This window comes from Scyliorhinus torazame, chromosome 4 (genome assembly GCF_047496885.1).
Source record: "Scyliorhinus torazame isolate Kashiwa2021f chromosome 4, sScyTor2.1, whole genome shotgun sequence".
NCBI classification, from domain to species: Eukaryota; Metazoa; Chordata; class Chondrichthyes; order Carcharhiniformes; family Scyliorhinidae; genus Scyliorhinus; species Scyliorhinus torazame.
The window spans coordinates 296,661,300-296,680,159 of record NC_092710.1 but is presented as its reverse complement, the minus strand read 5'-3'; the positions used below and the strand labels follow the sequence as shown (position 1 = coordinate 296,680,159).

The 18,860-nt window shown below is 47.2% G+C and overlaps 1 protein-coding gene across 3 annotated transcripts in view; it reads right to left on the bottom strand.

Annotated features, from left to right (window-relative positions):
- afg1lb (AFG1 like ATPase b) overlaps positions 1–18,860 on the bottom strand; it is a 267,168-nt gene that overhangs the window by 74,244 nt on the left and 174,064 nt on the right. For 2 of the 3 annotated variants that reach the window (XM_072499963.1, XM_072499965.1), the window contains one exon: positions 18,766–18,848. The exons of the other annotated variant lie outside the window; for it this stretch is intronic. In XM_072499963.1, the coding sequence (XP_072356064.1) occupies positions 18,766–18,848 (83 nt within the window). The remainder of the gene's footprint in view (positions 1–18,765; positions 18,849–18,860) is intronic. 3 annotated transcript variants of the gene reach the window in all.

Sequence of the window (18,860 nt, the reverse complement as noted above, 5' to 3'; positions counted from 1 at the left end):
GCAGTGTTGTAATAGTTTTTTTGATTAAGACCACCATGCCCCTCCTCTCCGTTTCTTCTTTCTCTCTTTCCTGAACACTTTAAAAGGCAGAGGTATTAAATTCCCAATCCTTCCACTTTTTTTAGTCAGATCTATGAACCATAATCATTGCATAGCAAGTATGATTTGTGGAATTCTTGCTGCATTCTGAGCTCACTTGGGTGCAATGACATCTGTCAATTGCCATCATTAACACTAAAAATAAATTCTCATTCAAAAACAAATAAAACCACCCAATTTTAAAAATTGGGAGTGATTACAAAGCTTTATTCACATCCCAGGATTCTTCCAAGTATTCATTATTCTCTAACTTTATCCAAGTTATTGTACAGTAACTTTGCAAAAACCCTGGGCAGGATTCTCCGCCCCGCCACATTACTGCCCCGACCAGCCGGCAGGATTCTCCATTACGCCAGCCGGACAATGGGGTTTCCCATTGTGGGGCAGCCCCACGCCGTCGGGGAAACCCCCGGGCGCCGGCAAAACGGAGAATCCCGCCGCCGGAGAATCCCGCTCCCTGTTTCTTCCAAGTGTAAAATGTAAAAAAGGTTATACTAAAATGGTGCTTGATTTTTTTTTTTAATAAATATTTTATTGAAAATTTTGGTCAACCAACACAGTACATTGTGCATCCTTTACACAATATTATAACAGCACAAATAACAATGACCTATTTTATATAAGCAAAAAACAAAAAATGAATAAATATTAAATAACAAAAATGAAAACTCGCCCTAATTGGCAACTGTCTTGTCACAAGTTACACCCCCCCCCGCCCAGCACCCCCACCCCCTCTCCCCCCCCCCCCCCCCCCCCCCCCCCCCCCCAAATCCTGGGCTGCTGCTGCTGCCTTCTTTTTCCCCTTCCATCTATCTATCCGCAAGGTATTCGACGAACGGTTGCCACCGCCCTGGTGAACCCTTGAGCCGACCCCCTTAGGACGAACTTAATCCGCTCTAGCTTTATAAACCCCGCCATGTCATTTATCCAGGTCTCCACCCCCGGGGGCTTGGCTTCCTTCCACATTAGCAATATCCTGCGCCGGGCTACTAGAGACGCAAAGGCCAAAACATCGGCCTCTCTCGCCTCCTGCACTCCCGGCTCTTGTGCAACCCCAAATATAGCCAACCCCCAGCTTGGTTCGACCCGGACCCCCACTACTTTTGAAAGCACCTTTGTCACCCCCATCCAAAACCCCCGTAGTGCCGGGCATGACCAAAACATATGGGTATGATTCGTTGGGCTTCTCGAGCACCTCGCACACCTATCCTCCACCCCAAAAATTTACTGAGCCGCGCTCCAGTCATATGCGCTCTGTGTAATACCTAAACTGAATCAGGCTTAGCCTGGCACACGAGGACGACGAGTTTACCCTACTTAGGGCATCCGCCCACAGCCCCTCCTCGATCTCCTCCCCCAGCTCTTCTTCCCATTTCCCTTTTAGTTCATCTACCATAGTCTCCCCTTCGTCCCTCATTTCCTTATATATATCTACACCTTACCATCCCCCACCCATGTCTTTGAGATCACTCTGTCCTGCACGTCTTGTGTCGTGAGCTGCGGGAATTCCCTCACCTGTTGCCTCGCAAAAGCCCTCAGTTGCATATACCTGAATGCATTCCCTTGGGGCAACCCATATTTCTCGGTCAGCGCTCCCAGACTCGCGAACTTCCCATCCACAAACAGATCTTTCAGTTGCGTTATTCCTGCTCTTTGCCACATTCCATATCCCCCATCCATTCCCCCCGGGGCAAACCTATGGTTGTTTCTTATCGGGGACCCCCCCAAAGCTCCAGTCTTTCCCCTATGCCGTCTCCACTGTCCCCAAATCTTCAGTGTAGCTACCACCACCGGGCTTGTGGTGTAGTTCCTCGGTGAGAACGGCAATGGGGCTGTCACCATAGCCTGCAGGCTGGTCCCCCTACAGGACGCCCTCTCTAATCTCTTCCACGCCGCTCCCTCCTCCTCTCCCATCCACTTACTCACCATTGAAATATTAGCGGCCCAATAGTACTCACTTAGGCTCGGTAGTGCCAGCCCCCCGCTATCCCTGCTACGCTGTAAGAATCCCTTCCTCACTCTCGGGGTCTTCCCGGCCCAAACAAAACCCATGATGCTCTTTTCAATCCTTTTAAAAAAAGCCTTCGTGATCACCACCGGGAGGCACTGAAACACAAAGAGGAATCTCGGGAGGACCACCATCTTAACCGCCTGCACCCTCCCTGCCATTGACAGGGCTACCATATCCCATCTCTTGAAATCTTCCTCCATCTGTTCCACCAACCGCGTTAAATTTAACCTGTGCAGTGTGCCCCAATTCTTAGCTATCTGGATCCCCAAGTAACGAAAGTCTCTTGTTACCTTCCTCAACGGTAGGTCCTCTATTTCTCTACTCTGCTCCCCAGGATGCACCACAAACAGCTCACTCTTCCCCATGTTTAATTTATACCCTGAAAAATCCCCAAACTCCCCAAGTATCCGCATTATTTCTGGCATCCCCTCCGCCGGGTCCGCCACATATAGTAGCAAATCGTCCGCATACAAAGATACCCGGTGTTCTTCTCCTCCCCTAAGTACTCCCCTCCACTTCTTGGAACCCCTCAGCGCTATCGCCAGGGGCTCAATCGCCAGTGCAAACAGTAATGGGGACAGAGGGCATCCCTGCCTTGTCCCTCTATGGAGCCGAAAATATGCCGATCCCCGTCCATTCGTGACCACACTCGCCACTGGGGCCCTATACAATAGCTGCACCCATCTAACATACCCCTCTCCAAAACCAAATCTCCTCAACACCTCCCACAAATAATCCCATTCCACTCTATCAAATGCTTTCTCGGCATCCATCGCCACTACTATCTCTGTTTCACCCTCTGGTGGGGCCATCATCATTACCCCTAACAGCCTCCGTATATTCGTGTTCAGCTGTCTCCCCTTCACAAACCCAGTTTGGTCCTCGTGAACCACCCCCGGGACACATTCCTCTATTCTCATTGCCATTACCTTGGCCAGGACCTTGGCATCCACATTTAGGAGGGAAATTGGTCTGTAGGACCCGCATTGTAGCGGGTCCTTTTCCTTCTTTAAGAGAAGCGATATCGTTGTTTCAGACATAGTCGGGGGCAGTTGTCCCCTTTCCTTTGCCTCATTAAAGGTCCTCGTCAGTACCGGGGCGAGCAAGTCCAAATATTTTCTATAAAATTCGACTGGGAATCCGTCCGGTCCCGGGGCCTTTCCCGTCTGCATGCTCCTAATTCCTTTCACCACTTCTTCTACCTCGATCTGTGCTCCCAGTCCCACCCTTTCCTGCTCTTTCACCTTGGGAATTTCCAGCCGATCCAAAAAGTCCATCATTCTCTCCCTCCCATCCGGGGGTTGAGCTTCATATAATTTTTTATAAAATGTCTTGAACACTTCATTCACTCTCTCCGCTCCCCGCTCCATCTCTCCTTCCTCGTCCCTCACTCCCCCTATTTCCCTCGCTGCTCCCCTTTTCCTCAATTGGTGTGCCAGCAACCTGCTCGCCTTCTCCCCATATTCATACTGTACACCCTGTGCCTTCCTCCATTGTGCCTCTGCAGTGCCTGTAGTCAGCAAGTCAAATTCCACATGCAGCCTTTGCCTTTCCCTGTACAATCCCTCCTCCGGTGCTTCCGCATATTGTCTGTCCACCCTCAAAAGTTCTTGCAGCAACCGCTCCCGTTCCTTACTCTCCTGCTTCCCTTTATGTGCCCTTATTGATATCAGCTCCCCCCTAACCACCGCCTTCAACGCCTCCCAGACCACTCCCACCTGGACCTCCCCATTGTCATTAAGTTCCAAGTACTTTTCAATACATCCCCTCACCCTTAGACACACCCCCTCATCCGCCATTAGTCCCATGTCCATTCTCCAGGGTGGGCGCCCTCCTGTTTCCTCCCCTATCTCCAAGTCCACCCAGTGTGGGGCGTGATCCGAAATGGCTATAGCCGTATACTCCGTTCCCCTCACCTTCGGGATCAATGCCCTACCCAGCACGAAAAAGTCTATGCGCGAATAGACTTTATGGACATAGGAGAAAAACGAGAACTCCTTACTCCTAGGTCTACTGAATCTCCACGGGTCCACACCTCCCATCTGCTCCATAAAATCTTTAAGCACCTTGGCTGCTGCCGGCCTCCTTCCAGTCCTGGACTTCGACCTATCCAGCCCTGGTTCCAACACCGTGTTAAAGTCTCCCCCCATTATCAGCTTTCCCGTCTCCAGGTCCGGAATGCGTCCTAGCATCCGCCTCATAAAATTGGCATCATCCCAGTTCGGGGCTAACACGTTTACCAAAACCACCGTCTCTCCCTGTAGTTTGCCACTCACCATCACGTATCTGCCCCCGTTATCCGCCACTATAGTCTTTACCTCGAACATTACCCGCTTCCCCACTAATATAGCCACCCCCGTTTTTCGCATCTAGCCCCGAATAGAACACCTGCCCCACCCATCCTTTGCGCAGCCTAACCTGGTCTATCAGTTTCAGGTGCGTTTCCTGTAACATAACCACATCTGCTTTAAGTTTCTTAAGGTGTGCGAGTACCCGTGCCCTCTTTATCGGCCCGTTGAGCCCTCTCACGTTCCACGTGATCAGCCGAGTTGGGGGGCTTCCCACCCCCCCCCCTTGCCGATTAGCCATCATCTTTTTCCAGCTTCTCACCCAGTTCCCACGCAGCTGTATCTCCCCCAGGCGGTGCCCCCCCGCCCATCCTCTCCCGTACCCGCTCCCCCCTTTCCCCAGCAGCAGCAACCCAGTAATTCCCCCCTCCCACCCCCCCGCTAGACCCCCCGCTAGCGTAATTACTCCCCCCATGTTGCTCCCAGAAGTCAGCAAACTCTGGCTGACCTCGGCTTCCCCCCGTGACCACGGCTCGCACCGTGCGACGCCCCCTCCTTCCTGCTTCTCTATTCCCGCCATAATTATCATAGCGCGGGAGCCAAGCCCGCGCTTCTCCCTTGGCCCCACCCCCCATGGCCAACGCCCCATCTCCTCTCCCTCCCCCATCACCCCCTGTGGGAGAGAGAAAAGTTACCACACCGCAGGATTAGAACATAAAACCCCTCTTCGCCCCCCCCATTCGCCCCACCACTTTGTCCAAACGTTCTTTTTAATAATCCACTCGTTCCAGTTTTTCTTCTACAATAAAAGTCCACGCTTCATCCGCCGTCTCAAAGTAGTGGTGCCTCCCTTGATATGTGACCCACAGTCTTGCCGGTTGCAGCATTCCAAATTTTATCTTCCTTTTATGAAGCACCGCCTTGGCCCGATTAAAGCTCGCCCTCCTTCTCGCCACCTCCGCACTCCAGTCTTGATAAACGCGGATCACCGCGTTCTCCCATTTACTGCTCCGAGTTTTCTTCGCCCATCTAAGGACCATTTCTCGATCCTTAAAACGGAGGAATCTCACCACTATGGCTCTGGGAGTTTCTCCTGCTCTCGGTCCTCGCGCCATAACTCGGTATGCTCCCTCCACCTCCAACGGACCCGCCAGGGCCTCCGCTCCCATTAACGAGTGCAGCATCGTGCTCACATATGCCCCGACGTCCGCACCCTCCACACCTTCAGGAAGACCAAGAATCCTCAGGTTGTTCCTCCTTGCTTTGTTTTCCAGTGCCTCCAACCTCTCCACACATCGTTTCTGATGTGCCTCCTGTATCTCCGTCTTCACCACCAGCCCCTGTATATCGTCCTCATTCTCGGCAGCCTTCGCCTTCACGACCCGAAGCTCCCGCTCCTGGGTCTTTTGTTCCTCCTTTAGCCCTTCAATCGCCTGTAGTATCGGGGCCAACAGCTCTTTCTTCATTTCCTTTTTGATCTCTTCCACACAGCATTTCAAGAACTCTTGTTGTTCAGGGCCCCATGTGAAACTGCCACCTTCCGACGCCATCTTGGTTTTTGCTTGCCTTCCTTGCCGCTGTTCCAAAGGATCCGCTGCAATCCGGCCACTTTCCTCTCCTTTTTCCATCCGTGTCCAGGGGGAATTCCCTTCTGGTTTACCGCACGGTGTTTTTAGCCGTTAAAATTGCCGTTGGGGCTCCTATCAAGAGCCCAAAAGTCCGTTTCACCGGGAGCTGCCGAAACGTGCGACTCAGCTGGTCATCGCCGCACCCGGAAGTCAATGGTGCTTGGTTTATAACAACTCAGCAGAATAATTATTCTTCAACTGTAAACACCCTATAGTCTATTCAACAGAAACAACCGGGGAGAAAAATGTGTTTTTTGATATTCAAGTGGAATGTTTTCCTTCATTAAATCTATTTTAATTAATTAATAATAATAACCTTTATTGTCACACGTAGGCTTGCATTAACACTGCAATTATTCATGCGTTCAAAATACCTTGAAGTGTTTTCACAGAATAAAGCCCTAAGGAAGTGGAGAAAAACACATTTTAATCCTTTGACTGATGGTGGATACCAGGACTTTCTGGCTCTTAGGCCAGTTAGTTATTGCTTCATACAGTGTAGTTCCCTTACATTACAAAAGTGAAAGCATTGAGACATTCCAAAGTTATGAAAGGTGTTGTTCTTTCATAATCACATTAGAAAGAAAGGGGGACAAATAAGTGAGGTGTCAGAGTATTTTTTGTGATCTGGGAGCATTGTTGAACAGATGAACATAGTACAGTTGTAAAAAGTCACAGCAACTTCTACTAAATGAATGGACAGGAGAATTGCACTTGGGTGTTTCTAGTTACACTGCACATTGGATTTGACAAAAAGTAAGCGTGATTTTCAGAGGAATAGTTGCTTCCTGTTTGGCAATTAGTCCCAAGGAAAATAATGAAACAACGTCTGTAAGTAGAGTAGCTTGTATACCATTTTTCTTTGGAACAGATGTCAAAATTACAGACTTTTTTTCATAAACTGTCATGAATTTTAAATTGCTTTATTTCCTTTGTAATCAAAGAAGCAGACGGTGACTTTTGATCCCATGTTTAAAGTAGCTCATTTCAACAACAGAGTGACTGATAGGAAATTGTTCACGGTGTTTGAATATTCACAGTTACAACATGTTATTTTCCTGCCGAATGGATTGAGAGAACTGTGCTGAGCTTCACATTTGAATAATAGATATTATTCATATTTTATTATGCAACACTTGTTCAATGCATATTTGAAATGCAACTTCATCAAGTTACTCTTGAAAACAGTTTTGAAAAAGAAATTGAGGGATTAAAGGATATTTTTGCCTCACTTCTGGTGATTTCTGATGCATTAGTAAATAGATAGCTCACTAACAAATCACAAAGAAAGACCATCGATTTGTCCTATTTTACTGCTTTTGGTATCCATTTAATTATAAATTAATTTTACGAGTAACTAAAAAAAATTATTTTTTGAAAATTACTATTATATTTCCACAGAAAAAGAACTTACAAAGAGTAACTGACCTATTATGAACATTTCTCAATGTACGTATTTTTACTTTTTGATCATACTATATTCAGCAGATCTTTTGCTTTCATATTTCTTTCAGCTGCAAATATATATTAGGTGTTTCATCCACTAATATTAGATTTATGTTTTCAGTGACTCCAAAATAATTTGACAGCGTAGTGCAAAACGTTGTAAAAGTCAGTAAATAAATAACTAAAAAAGCTACTCTGAAACCTGGTCAGAACATCCAAGGAATGGAAAGTGTCAGTCAGCAGCGTTACAGCAGCACCACACCCAGTATGACTCGTGCTGACAGTAACGTACAACAAACCTATTGACCACTAATTTTCTTCTACTGTGGCCATTTTCTGTTCTCAAGTATGTGCTGCCAGACTTGCTTCTAGGCTACTGTAGATCACAGCATATAGGTCGACCAGGCGTCTAAGACAATCCCCCCAAAATAATGTTTTTGCATGCATTCGGCATATACGTCAACCATCCTCTTCAGCCACAACATGCTACACTTCCATTAGATTTTTCACCTCAGTATTACATGTTTTACATTAAAAAAACATTTTTATTACGTTTTTTTTTCCCGGAGCGGGAGAGAGAGAGCGAGAGAGAGAGAGAGAGAGAGCCGGAGTGCAGCGAGTGCAGCTTGGGATTCAGGTAGGTGTTTAAACTTGCCCCCAGGTTCCAGCGGCCTTCATTTCCGGGAGCGGGAGAGAGAGAGGGAGACGGGGTGCAGCTTGGGATTCAGGTAGGTGTTTAAACTTGCCCCCAGGTTCCACCGGCCTTCATTTCCGGGAGCGGGAGAGAGAGAGGGAGCCGGAGTGCAGCGAGTGCCGCTTGCGATTCAGGTAGGTGTTTAAACTTGCCCCCAGGTTCCAGCGGCCTTCATTTCCGGGAGCGGGAGAGAGAGAGGGAGCCGGAGTGCAGCGAGTGCCGCTTGGGATTCAGGTTGGTGTTTAAACATGTCCCCAGGTTCCAGCGGCCTTTATTTTCGGAAGCGGGAGAGAGAGAGGGAGCCGGAGTGCAGCTTAGGATTCAGGTAGGTGTTTAAACTTGCCCCCAGGTTCCAGCGGCCTTCATTTCCGGGAGCAGGAGAGAGAGAGAGAGAGGGAGCCGGAGCGCAGCGAGTGCAGCTTGGGATTCAGGTAGGTGTTTAAACTTGCCCCCAGGTTCCAGTGGCCTTCATTTTCCAGAGCGGGAGAGAGAGAGGGAGCTGGAGTGCAGCTTGGGATTCAGGTAGGTGTTTAAACTTGCCCCCATGTTCCAGCGGCCTACATTTCCGGGAGCGGGAGAGAGAGAGGGAGCCGGAGTGCAGCTTGGGATTCAGGTAGGTGTTTAAACTTGCCCCCATGTTCCAGCGGCCTTCATTTCCGGGAGCGGGAGAGAGAGAGAGGGATCGGAGTGCAGCGAGTGCAGCTTGGGATTCAGGTAGGTGTTTAAACTTGCCCCCAGGTTCCGGTGGCCTTCATTTTCGGGAGCGGGAGAGAGAGAGAGGGAGCCGGAGTGCAGCTTGGGATTCAGGTAGGTGTTTAAACTTGTCCCCGGGTTCCAGCGGCCTTCATTTCCGGGAGTGGGAGAGAGAGAGGGAGCCTGAGTGCAGCTTGGGAATCAGTTATTGCTTCAGACTTTCGGCGGGAGCAGTGGCCAGGGATCTGTCGGGATGGTAAGTAGCTGGGGTCTTTGTGTGTTGGAAGTATTGTGATTGGGAATTAAAATCCTTATTCCTTTCACTTATTCATTATTTGATATTATATTTGTAATCAGTTAAGTTAAAGTGTAAAAATGGCAGGAGATCCCAGACCCGTGTTATGCTCCTCGTGCTCAATGTGGGAGTTCAGGGACGCGGCCGATGCCCCTGATCCCTTCATGTGCAGGAAGTGTGTCCAGCTGCAGCTCCTGTTAGACCGCATGACGGCTCTGGAGCTGCGGATGGGCTCACTTTGGAGCATCCGTGATGCTGAGGAGGTCGTGGATAGCACTTTCAGTGAGTTGGTCACACCACAGATTAGGATTGGTGAGGGAGACAGGGAATGGGTGACCAAAAGGCAGAGAAAGAGCAGGAAGGCAGTACAGGTGTCCCCTGTGGTCTTCTCCCTCCAAAACAGGTATACCGTTTTGGATACTGTTGGGGGAGATGACTCACCAGGGGGAGGCAGCAGTAGCCAGGCTCATGGCACCGTGGCTGGCTCTGCTGCACAGAAGGGCAGGAAAAAGACTGGCAGGGCTATAGTCATAGGGGATTCAATCGTAAGAGGAGTAGACAGGCGTTTCTGTGGTCGCAAACGAGACTCCGGAATGGTATGTTGCCTCCCGGGTGCACGGGTCAGGGATGTCTCAGATCAGCTACAGGACATATTGAAGGGGGAGGGTGAACTGCCAGTTGTCGTGGTGCATATAGGCACCAACGATATAGGTAAAAATTGGGATGAGGTCCTACAATCAGAATTTAGGGAGTTAGGAGATAAGTTAAAAAGTAGGACCTCAAAGGTAGTAATCTCAGGATTGCTACCAGTGCCACGAGACAGTCAGAGTAGAAATTCAAGAATAGTCAGAATGAATACGTGGCTTGAGAGATGGTGCAGGAAGGAGGGGTTCAGATTTTTGGGACATTGGAACCAGTTCTGGAGGTGGTGGGATCATTACAAACCGGATGGTCTACACCTGGGCAGGACTGGAACCGATGTCCTAGGGGGTGCTTTTGCTAACACTGTTGGGGAGGTTTTAAACTAATGTGGCAGAGGGATGGGAACCAGATTAGGAAGTTAGAGGTCAGTAAAGAGGCAGCAACTAAAGCCAGTAAGGTACTAGATAATAAACTCAATGTGACTACGGGGAAGAGTAGACAGGGAAGAGATGATGAACGCAAAGGGACAGGTGATCTGAAGTGCATTTGTTTCAATGCGAGAAGTGTAGCAGGTAAGGCAGATGAATTTAGGGCTTGGATTAGTACCTGGGAATATGATGTTATTGGTATTACGGAGACTTGGTTGAGGGAAGGGCAAGACTGGCAACTAAATATCCCAGGGTATAGATGCTTCAGGAGGGATAGAGAGGGAGGTAAAAGGGGTGGAGGAGTTGCATTACTGGTCAGAGATGATATCACAGCTATGATTAAGGAGGGCACGATGGAGGATTCGAGCACTGAGGCAATATGGGTAGAGCTAAGAAAGAGGAAGGGTGCACTAACATTGTTGGGACTTTACTACAGGCCTCCCAAAAGCGAGCGTGAAGTAGAGGTATAAATATGTAGACAGATTATAGAAAAATGTAGGAGCAATAGGGTGGTCGTGATGGGAGATTTTAACTTCCCCAACATTGAATGGGACTCATGTAGTGTTGGAGGCGTAGATGGGGCAGAATTTGTAAGGAGCATCCAGGAGAGTTTTTTTTAGAGCAGGATGTAAATAGTCCAACTCGGGAAGGGGCCATACTGGACCTGGTATTGGGGAATGATCCCGGCCAAGTGGTTAAAGTTTCAGTCAGTGATTGCAATTCAGTAAGTTTTAGAATACTCATGGACAAAGACAAGAGTGGTCCTAAAGAAAGAGTGCTAAATTGGGGAATGGCCAAGTATAACAAAATTCGGCAGGAGCTAGGGAATGTGGATTGGGAGCAGCTGTTTAAGGGTAAATCCACATTTGAAATGTGGGAGTCTTTTAAGGAAAGGTTGATTAGAGTGCAGGACAGACATGTCCCCCTGTGAAAATGAGGGATAGAAATGGCAAGATTAGGGAACCATGGATGACGGGTGGAATTGTGAGACTAGCGAAGATGAAAAAGGAAGCATACATAAGATCTAGGCGACTTAAATCTGATGAAGCTTTGGAGGAATATCGGGAAAGTAGGACAAATCTCAAACGTGCAATAAAGAGGGCTAAAAGGGGTCATGAAATATCTTTGGGTAATTGGGTCAAGGAAAATCCCAAAGCCTTTTATTCGTATATAAGGAGCAAGAGGGTAACTAGAGAAAGGATTGGCCCACTCAAAGACAAAAGAGGGAATTTATGCATGGAGTCAGAGGAAATGGGTGAGATTCTTAATGAGTACTTTGCAACGGTATTCACCAAGGAGAGGGACATGACGGATGTTGAGTATAAGGATGGATGTTTAAATACTCTAGGTCAAGTCGGTATAAGGAAGGGGGAAAGTTTGGGTATTCTAAAAGGCATTAAGGTGGACAAGTCCCCAGGTTCGGATGGGATCTATCCCAGGTTACTGAGGGAAGCGAGGGAAGAAATAGCTGGGGCCTTAATAGATATCTTTGCAGCATCCTTCAGCACGGGTGAGGTCCCGGAGGACTGGACAATTGCTAATATTGTCCCTTTGTTTAAGAAGGGTAGCAGGGATAATCCAAGGAATTATAGACCTGTGAGCTTGACGACAGTGGAAGGAAAACTGTTGGAGAAGATACTGAGGGATAGGATCTATTCACATTTGGAAGAAAATAGACTTATCAGTGATAGGCAGCATGGTTTTGTGCAGGGAAGGTCATGTCTTACAAACCTAATAGAATTCTTTGAGGCAGTGACAACGTTAATTGATGAGGGAAGGGCTGTAGATGTCATATACATTCAGTAAGGCGTTTGATAAAGTTTCCCATGGCAGGTTGATGGAAAAAGTGAAGTCGTATGGGGTTCAGGGTGTACTAGCTAGATGGATAAAGAACTGGCTGGGCAACAGGAGACAGAGAGTAGTGGTGGAAGGGAGTGTCTCAAAAGGGAGAAAGGTGACTAGTGGTGTTCCACAGGGATCTGTGCTCGGACTACTGTTGTTTGTGATATACATAAATGATCTGGACGAAGGTATAGGTGGTCTGATTAGCAAGTTTGCAGATGATACTAAGATTGGCGGAGTTGCAGATAGCGAGGAGGACTGTCAGAGAATACAGCAAAATATAAATAGGTTGGAGAGTTGGGCAGAGAAATGGCAGATGGAGTTCAATCCAGGCAAATGCGAGATGATGCATTTTGGAAGATCTAATTCAAGAGCGGACTATACGGTCAATGGAAGAGTCCTGGGGAAAATTGATGTACAGAGAGATCAGGGAGTTCAGGTCCATTGTACCCTGAAGGTGGCAATGCAGGTCGATAGAGTGGTCAAAGAGGCATACAGCATGCTTGCCTTCATCGGACGGGGTATTGAGTACAAGAGTCGGCAGGTCATGTTACAGTTGTATCGGACTTTGGTTAGGCCACATTTGGAATACTGCGCGCAGTTCTGGTCGCCCATTACCAAAAGGATGTGGATGCTTTAGAGAGGGTGCAGAGGAGGTTCACCAGGATGTTGCTTGGTGTGGAGGGGGCTAGCTATTAAGAAAGGTTGAGTAGATTAGGATTTGTTTCCGTTGGAAAGACGGAGGTTGAGGGGGGACCTGATTGAGGTCTACAAAATTATGAGAGGTATGGACAGGGTGGATAGCAACAAGGTTTTTCCAAGAGTGGGGGTGTCAATTACAAGGGGTCACGATTTCAAGGTGAGAGGGGGAAAGTTTAAGGGAGATGTGCGTGGAAAGTTTTTTACGCAGAGGGTGGTGGGTGCCTGGAACGCTTTGCCAACGGAAGTGGTAGAGGCGGGCACAATAGCATCATTTAAGATGCATCTAGACAGATTTATGAATGGGCGGGGAACAGAGGGAAGTAGGTCCTTGGAAAATAGGTGACAGGTTTAGATACAGTATCTGGATCGGCACAGACTGGGAGGGCCGAAGGGCCTGTTCCTGTGCTGTAATTTTTTTTGTTCTTTGTTCTAATATTTCCTCATAACTTGGCACAAGGGATCAAACATGAATACAAGCTGTGTTGCGAAGATGAGCGGGAGTTTAAAACACACCCTCAAAAAGTGGTAAACAGTGAAAAGAAATTAGATTTCCCCACAAAATGAATTAAGTATGAAGCTGGTTTCAAGCTAAAAGTCATAACATTTGCAAACTCATCAAGTAACTGTGCTGCACTGAGGGAATTAGGTGTTAGAGGAAAAACTGGTAAGAGAATGGAATCCACCCTCAGTTGTATAGAACCTTGGTATGGCCGCACTTGGAATATTGCGCACAATTCTGGTCGCTACACTACCAGAAGGATGTGGAGGCTTTGGAGAGGGTGCAGAGGAGGTTTACCAAGGTGTTGCCTGGTCTGGAGGATGTTAGCTATGCGGAGAGGTTGAATAGACTCGGACTGTTTTCATCAGAACGACGGAGGTTGAGGGGTGATCTGATAGAGGTCTGCAAGATTATGAGGATGGGCAGGCATTTTTTCCCAGGGTGGAGGGGTCAGTCACCAGAGGGCATAGGTTTAAGGTCCGTGGGGCAAAGTTCAGAGGAGATGTGCGAGGCAGGTTTTTTTTAAGACAGAGGGTGGCGAGTGCCTGGAACGCGCTGCCAGGGAGGTTGTGAAAGCAGACACATTAACAGCGTTCAAAAGGCATCTTGACAAATAATCATCATCTTTATTGTGTCACACGTAGGTTTACATTAACACTGCAATGAAGTTACTGTGAAAAGCCCCTAGTCACCACATTCTGGCGCCTGCTCGGGTATACTGAGGGAGAATTCAGAATGTCCAATTCACCGAACAGCACATCTTTCAGGACTTGAGGAAACCGGAGCACCTGGAAGAAACCCACGCAGACACAGGGAGAACGTGCAGACTCCGCACAGACAGTGATCCAAGCCGGGAATCGAAGCTGGAACCCTGGTGCTGTGAAGCAACAGTGCTAACCACTATGTTACCGTAAATATATTGGTAGGATGGGTACAGAGGGATATGGCACAAGGAAGTGCTGGGGGTTTTGGCCAAGCTTAGTATCAAGACCGGTACAGGCTTGGAGGGTCGAAGTGCCTGTTCCTGTTCTTTGTTCACCCTGAAGATGTCTCAGATTAAATGAGATAGGAACAATTCACTGAACTTGAGAGACATGTATCAGAATGGGTCCTCAAAAATCGTCGGAACAGTTACATCATCAGCAGAAATGCATAAAGGCACTTAAGTGAGAATGTAGGCCTTGTGGTGCAGTGGGCAGCATCCCCACCTATGAGACAAAAGCTCCAGGTTTGAGTCCCACCCCAGGACTTGATGGCCAAGGAGGGGGCATTCATAATGCAGCCAACAGGTTGAGTACCTTCCAACACACCACCAATGGCAGACGAGAAGAGCGGGAGATTTCTGGTCACCCATGCTTGCTGTGGTGTGGTGCCTCTCAAGGTATAAGCCTCTGATGAATGGTTAATGACCTATTCCAGATGAAAGTCTGCCTTGTGGACAAATAAGAGCAAGAAGAGAAACAACAAAAACCACATCTTAAGTGAGCCACATCAAACCCTGAGTTCAGAAACGACTTCAGAAAGCAACAGCTAAGTTGGTGTAGCTGCTTGACGGAACAACAAAGTCCAGCATCACGACGAAGGTCCAAGATTGCTCAGATTCCCAGAGATTACCAAAAGACCTCGATGCCAAGATGATCACTTTTGAGTGATTGATCAGGGAGCGGTAAAAGCACGAGTAGCCATTATGCCACATTGACAGGGATGTTTGTGGAGAGATGATTCTGTAACCAAAAGTGCAAAATCTGTTCTCTCGCTTTCAGACAGGGGTCTCTTTTATTAAGGGGAGGAGTTTGCGGAGGGGCTTCCTTTAGTCAGGAGAGTCACTATGGGGGGTCCCCCATTAGAGGGGTCACGGGAGGCGAGTCACGCCCGTAATTGGGAGTGAGGGGAGTTGGGGCCGTTTTGCGATGCGGGGGGGGGGGGGGGGGGAGATAGAAATCAGTGCCGATTTGTGGTGCGCGGGGGAATTGGGGCCGATTTGCAATGCATGGGGGTTGGGGTCAGGACCGGTTTGCGGTATGGGGAGGAGATCAGGGCCAATTTGCGGTGTGGGGGTGGGGATCAGGATCAATTTGCAGTGCAGGGGCATGGGGCTAGAGCCGGTTTGGGATGCAGGGAATGGGCCAATTTGTGATGCGGGGGTGAGGATCAGGGTCAATTTGCAGTGCAGGGACATGGGGTCAGGGCCGGTTGGTGGTGCAAGGGGGAGGGCAGGCCTGATATGCGGGGGGTACTGGCTGCGGGATAGTGTCCCAATAGCGGGATTCCCTGGGAATCCCTCACATTCCATGCGCCATGTATAATTTTGCATGGCGAAGAACACTGAATTGCATCCTGCTTTACTACCGCAAGGTGCAAACTGGTGCTATTCAGCTCTGCCGGAAGTACATAGAACTAGTTTCGCCCACAGCGTGATCTTCTGATTCGCTGGCAGCGCACTCAAGCCCGTGAATTACCCGACGGCGCAGGGGTGCCCACAATGGGAAATCCCATTGGCAGGATGGAGGATCCCGCTGCCGGCGGGGCACGCGCACCAGAAAAACGAGTGCGGTGGGACGGAGAATCCTGCCCACAGTCTCTCAAACGGAGAATCCACCCCATGATTTTAGTCCTGCAAGGATGCTTCCTGGTTCCTTTCGTCTTCACCGTTTTGGTCCATGGATTGTTAATGAAGATTTACCTCCTACTGCGCTAAGAACCAGGGTTCGATCCCGGCCCCAGGTCGCTGTCTGTGAGGTTTGCACATTCTCCCTGCGTTGGTTTCAGCCCACAACCCAAAGATGTGCAGGTTAAGTTGATTAGCCATCCTAAATTGCCCCTTAATTGGGAAAAAATATTTTTAAAAAGTTAATGGAGCTGTATATACCTTTAAGTTGAGCAGAGGAAGCAAAAGACTCAAAAGTACCAAAATAATACAGTGTTATTAAGTTTTGTATTTTGGGCAGAAGAATCAGACTTTATGGCACCCAGGAAATTGGAGGAGTTTGTTTCAATTGGTTGGCTGGTGTCGAATGGATTGGCCAGGGACGGTATTCTGCCTGGCAACTGGGTAATTGTTTCCTGTCAGAGAGGGTTTTTCGGAGAGAACCTAGAAGCAACTGTACCCCAAGGTGGAAGCACCTCGGTTCTGCCGCATATTGTCTTTGAAGGCAGAAGCTTCTAGACCCTGAAAGCAGAAGCTGTATCTCTCCCTCTCTCCAATGCTAGTTGCATGTTATTTCTGTGAGTCTACAGTGAAAACCATTACAAGCTGAAAGAAAGGATAATATCCATCTGAGAACTCAGACTGAAGAAGCTAACTGGAATAGATCCATCTGAAACAAAGATTCTGATCCTTTTACTTTCATCATCATTTTACACCCCTCTTTCCCCTCTGTGTGTGTGTATGTATGAGTGCATGTATGTATGTATGTGTGTACCAGTTGTATATGTTACCTATTTAATTATAGTTACTGCTAATAATAAAAAGTGAATAGAGTTCAAATTTACAAACCTGGTGACTCTCGTTATTGGGCAGCCGAAGACCTCAGGTAAGTTAAAATAAAAGTTCATTTCAACTGTGTTGCGACACAGGGTCTAGTGGGCTGAAATTGACCGTGCACTGGTCCAGGGTGTCGCAACAGTTCTATTCATGTTGTTGTGTTGCAGCAGTTTGAGATGCTCATCATTATATCGTGCACATAACTTGGTTAAAATATCATCTATGCCTTTGGTCTAATTTTTCCCAGTTCAGATAATAATAGTAAAGCATGCAGGGTCACTGCCAGAAAAAGAAATAATGAACACACACATGCATTGTACACTAGAAGCTAGCTATATACAATGATTATAGATAGGCTGTATCCTGCATGTCTCTTTCAGTTATCGATAGAACTGCAAACTGCAAATGAGAGTTTAAGGATTCTAAAATGCAAAAGCCCCTAAAAACCATCCAGGCATTTAGATTTGTGCTTTCAGTCTGGTATCAGACTCATTTCCTTGGTCACCTTTATAGTGGAGTACATTAATTTGGATTTTTGTGAAAACATATCATAACCAAATCAGCCATGATCTTCTCACATGGCAGGTCAGGCTCGAAGGCCGAAAAGGCCTACTCATGCATCTAAGTTCTTTGTCTCTATGTTCCTATCTGCTTCAGAATGGGTGGGAGTAGCTGAATGATTAGTAAATAAACATTCACAGATTGCAAGTTTGGTCCTTAATTTGCCAATGTTACCCTCTGCTGTAAGTAGATGTCAAATCTGTTCAAATGTGTTTTAATCAGAAAAGCAGGGCAGCGAACAGAAATCCGAAAACAGCCTGGGATCTTGCTTTACACCATTTGTTTTAAATGCGCGACAGCATAAAAGCATACAAACTATAATTTAGGTTCAACTCACTTGTGCTATGAAACCTGTGTCGGTGTTAGCCTCAGCACTTCAACTCGAGCTACCTACTCAAATTCAATTTTCTTGCCTTTTTCCCAAATTCATTCATACTTTTGCTTTTCAAATACTTATACAATTCCCATCCAAGAGAAGATTTGTCTGTCTAGTTGAAAAAAAATTAATCCAACCCCCCTTCATTTTTCCAGTGATGATCTTTAATCTGTCCCATTGTCACCAGTCGAAATAATCTTTCACTATCCTCTCGAAATCTTGACACCTTCTATTAGATTTCCCCTTTAAGGGGCAGCATGGTGGCGCAGTGATTAGCACTGCAGCCTCATGTCGCCGAGGTCCCAGATTCGATCCCGGCCCCGGGTCACTGGCTGTGTGGAGTTTGCACAGTCTCCCTGTGTCTGCGTGGGTCTCATCCCCACTGTGCAGGCTAGGTGGATTGGCTACGCTAAATTTCCCCTTAATTGGAAAAAATGTATTAGGTACTCTAAACTTAAAAAAAAGATTTCCCCTTTAACTTCTGTGCTGCAGTGGGAAAAATATTTTTTGAACCTTTCCACATAGCTATAACCGCTCTGCTAATAATATTCTGCTGATTTAAAGTATACACTTCTGTAATATAATTTCCTATAATTGGATGCTTGCCATATTTCAACTGCAGCTTAGTCAATGCTTCGTATAAATTTAATATAATTTATTTGATTTTACATTCAATGCTCCTTTGTAGTACAGCCAGAATCCCATTTGTTTTTTTCCAACTGTGCTCCCAACTTTAAAGATCCATGATTTATCTGTTCCTCTTCTTTTAAGAATCTTACTCTTCGATGTATATTTCCTTTCACTGTTCTTTTTTCTCAAATTTACTACTTCAACTTCACAATTCTTTTACAGCCCAAGCCCAAACTATTTTACAACATCAGAGTTTCCAACAGACTCCCAAGGTACACATATTCTGCATCCCCCCAAAAGATAAAGAAACTCCATACTCTTGGCTTTCCTCCCCATAGCAAACTCTTTTGCATTTCCATTCTCTTCATTACCACCCGCCTTAATTTCATGTGCCACCTGACCAAACATCTTCTGAAATTCTATATACACTCATTGTATTCCTTTTACCTGCATCAGTTTGACTCAGTGCTAGTAGTCTCTTTTCTGTGTCTGAAGATTGTGGGTTCAAGACCATTCCAGGACCTGAGCACCTAGAAGCACAG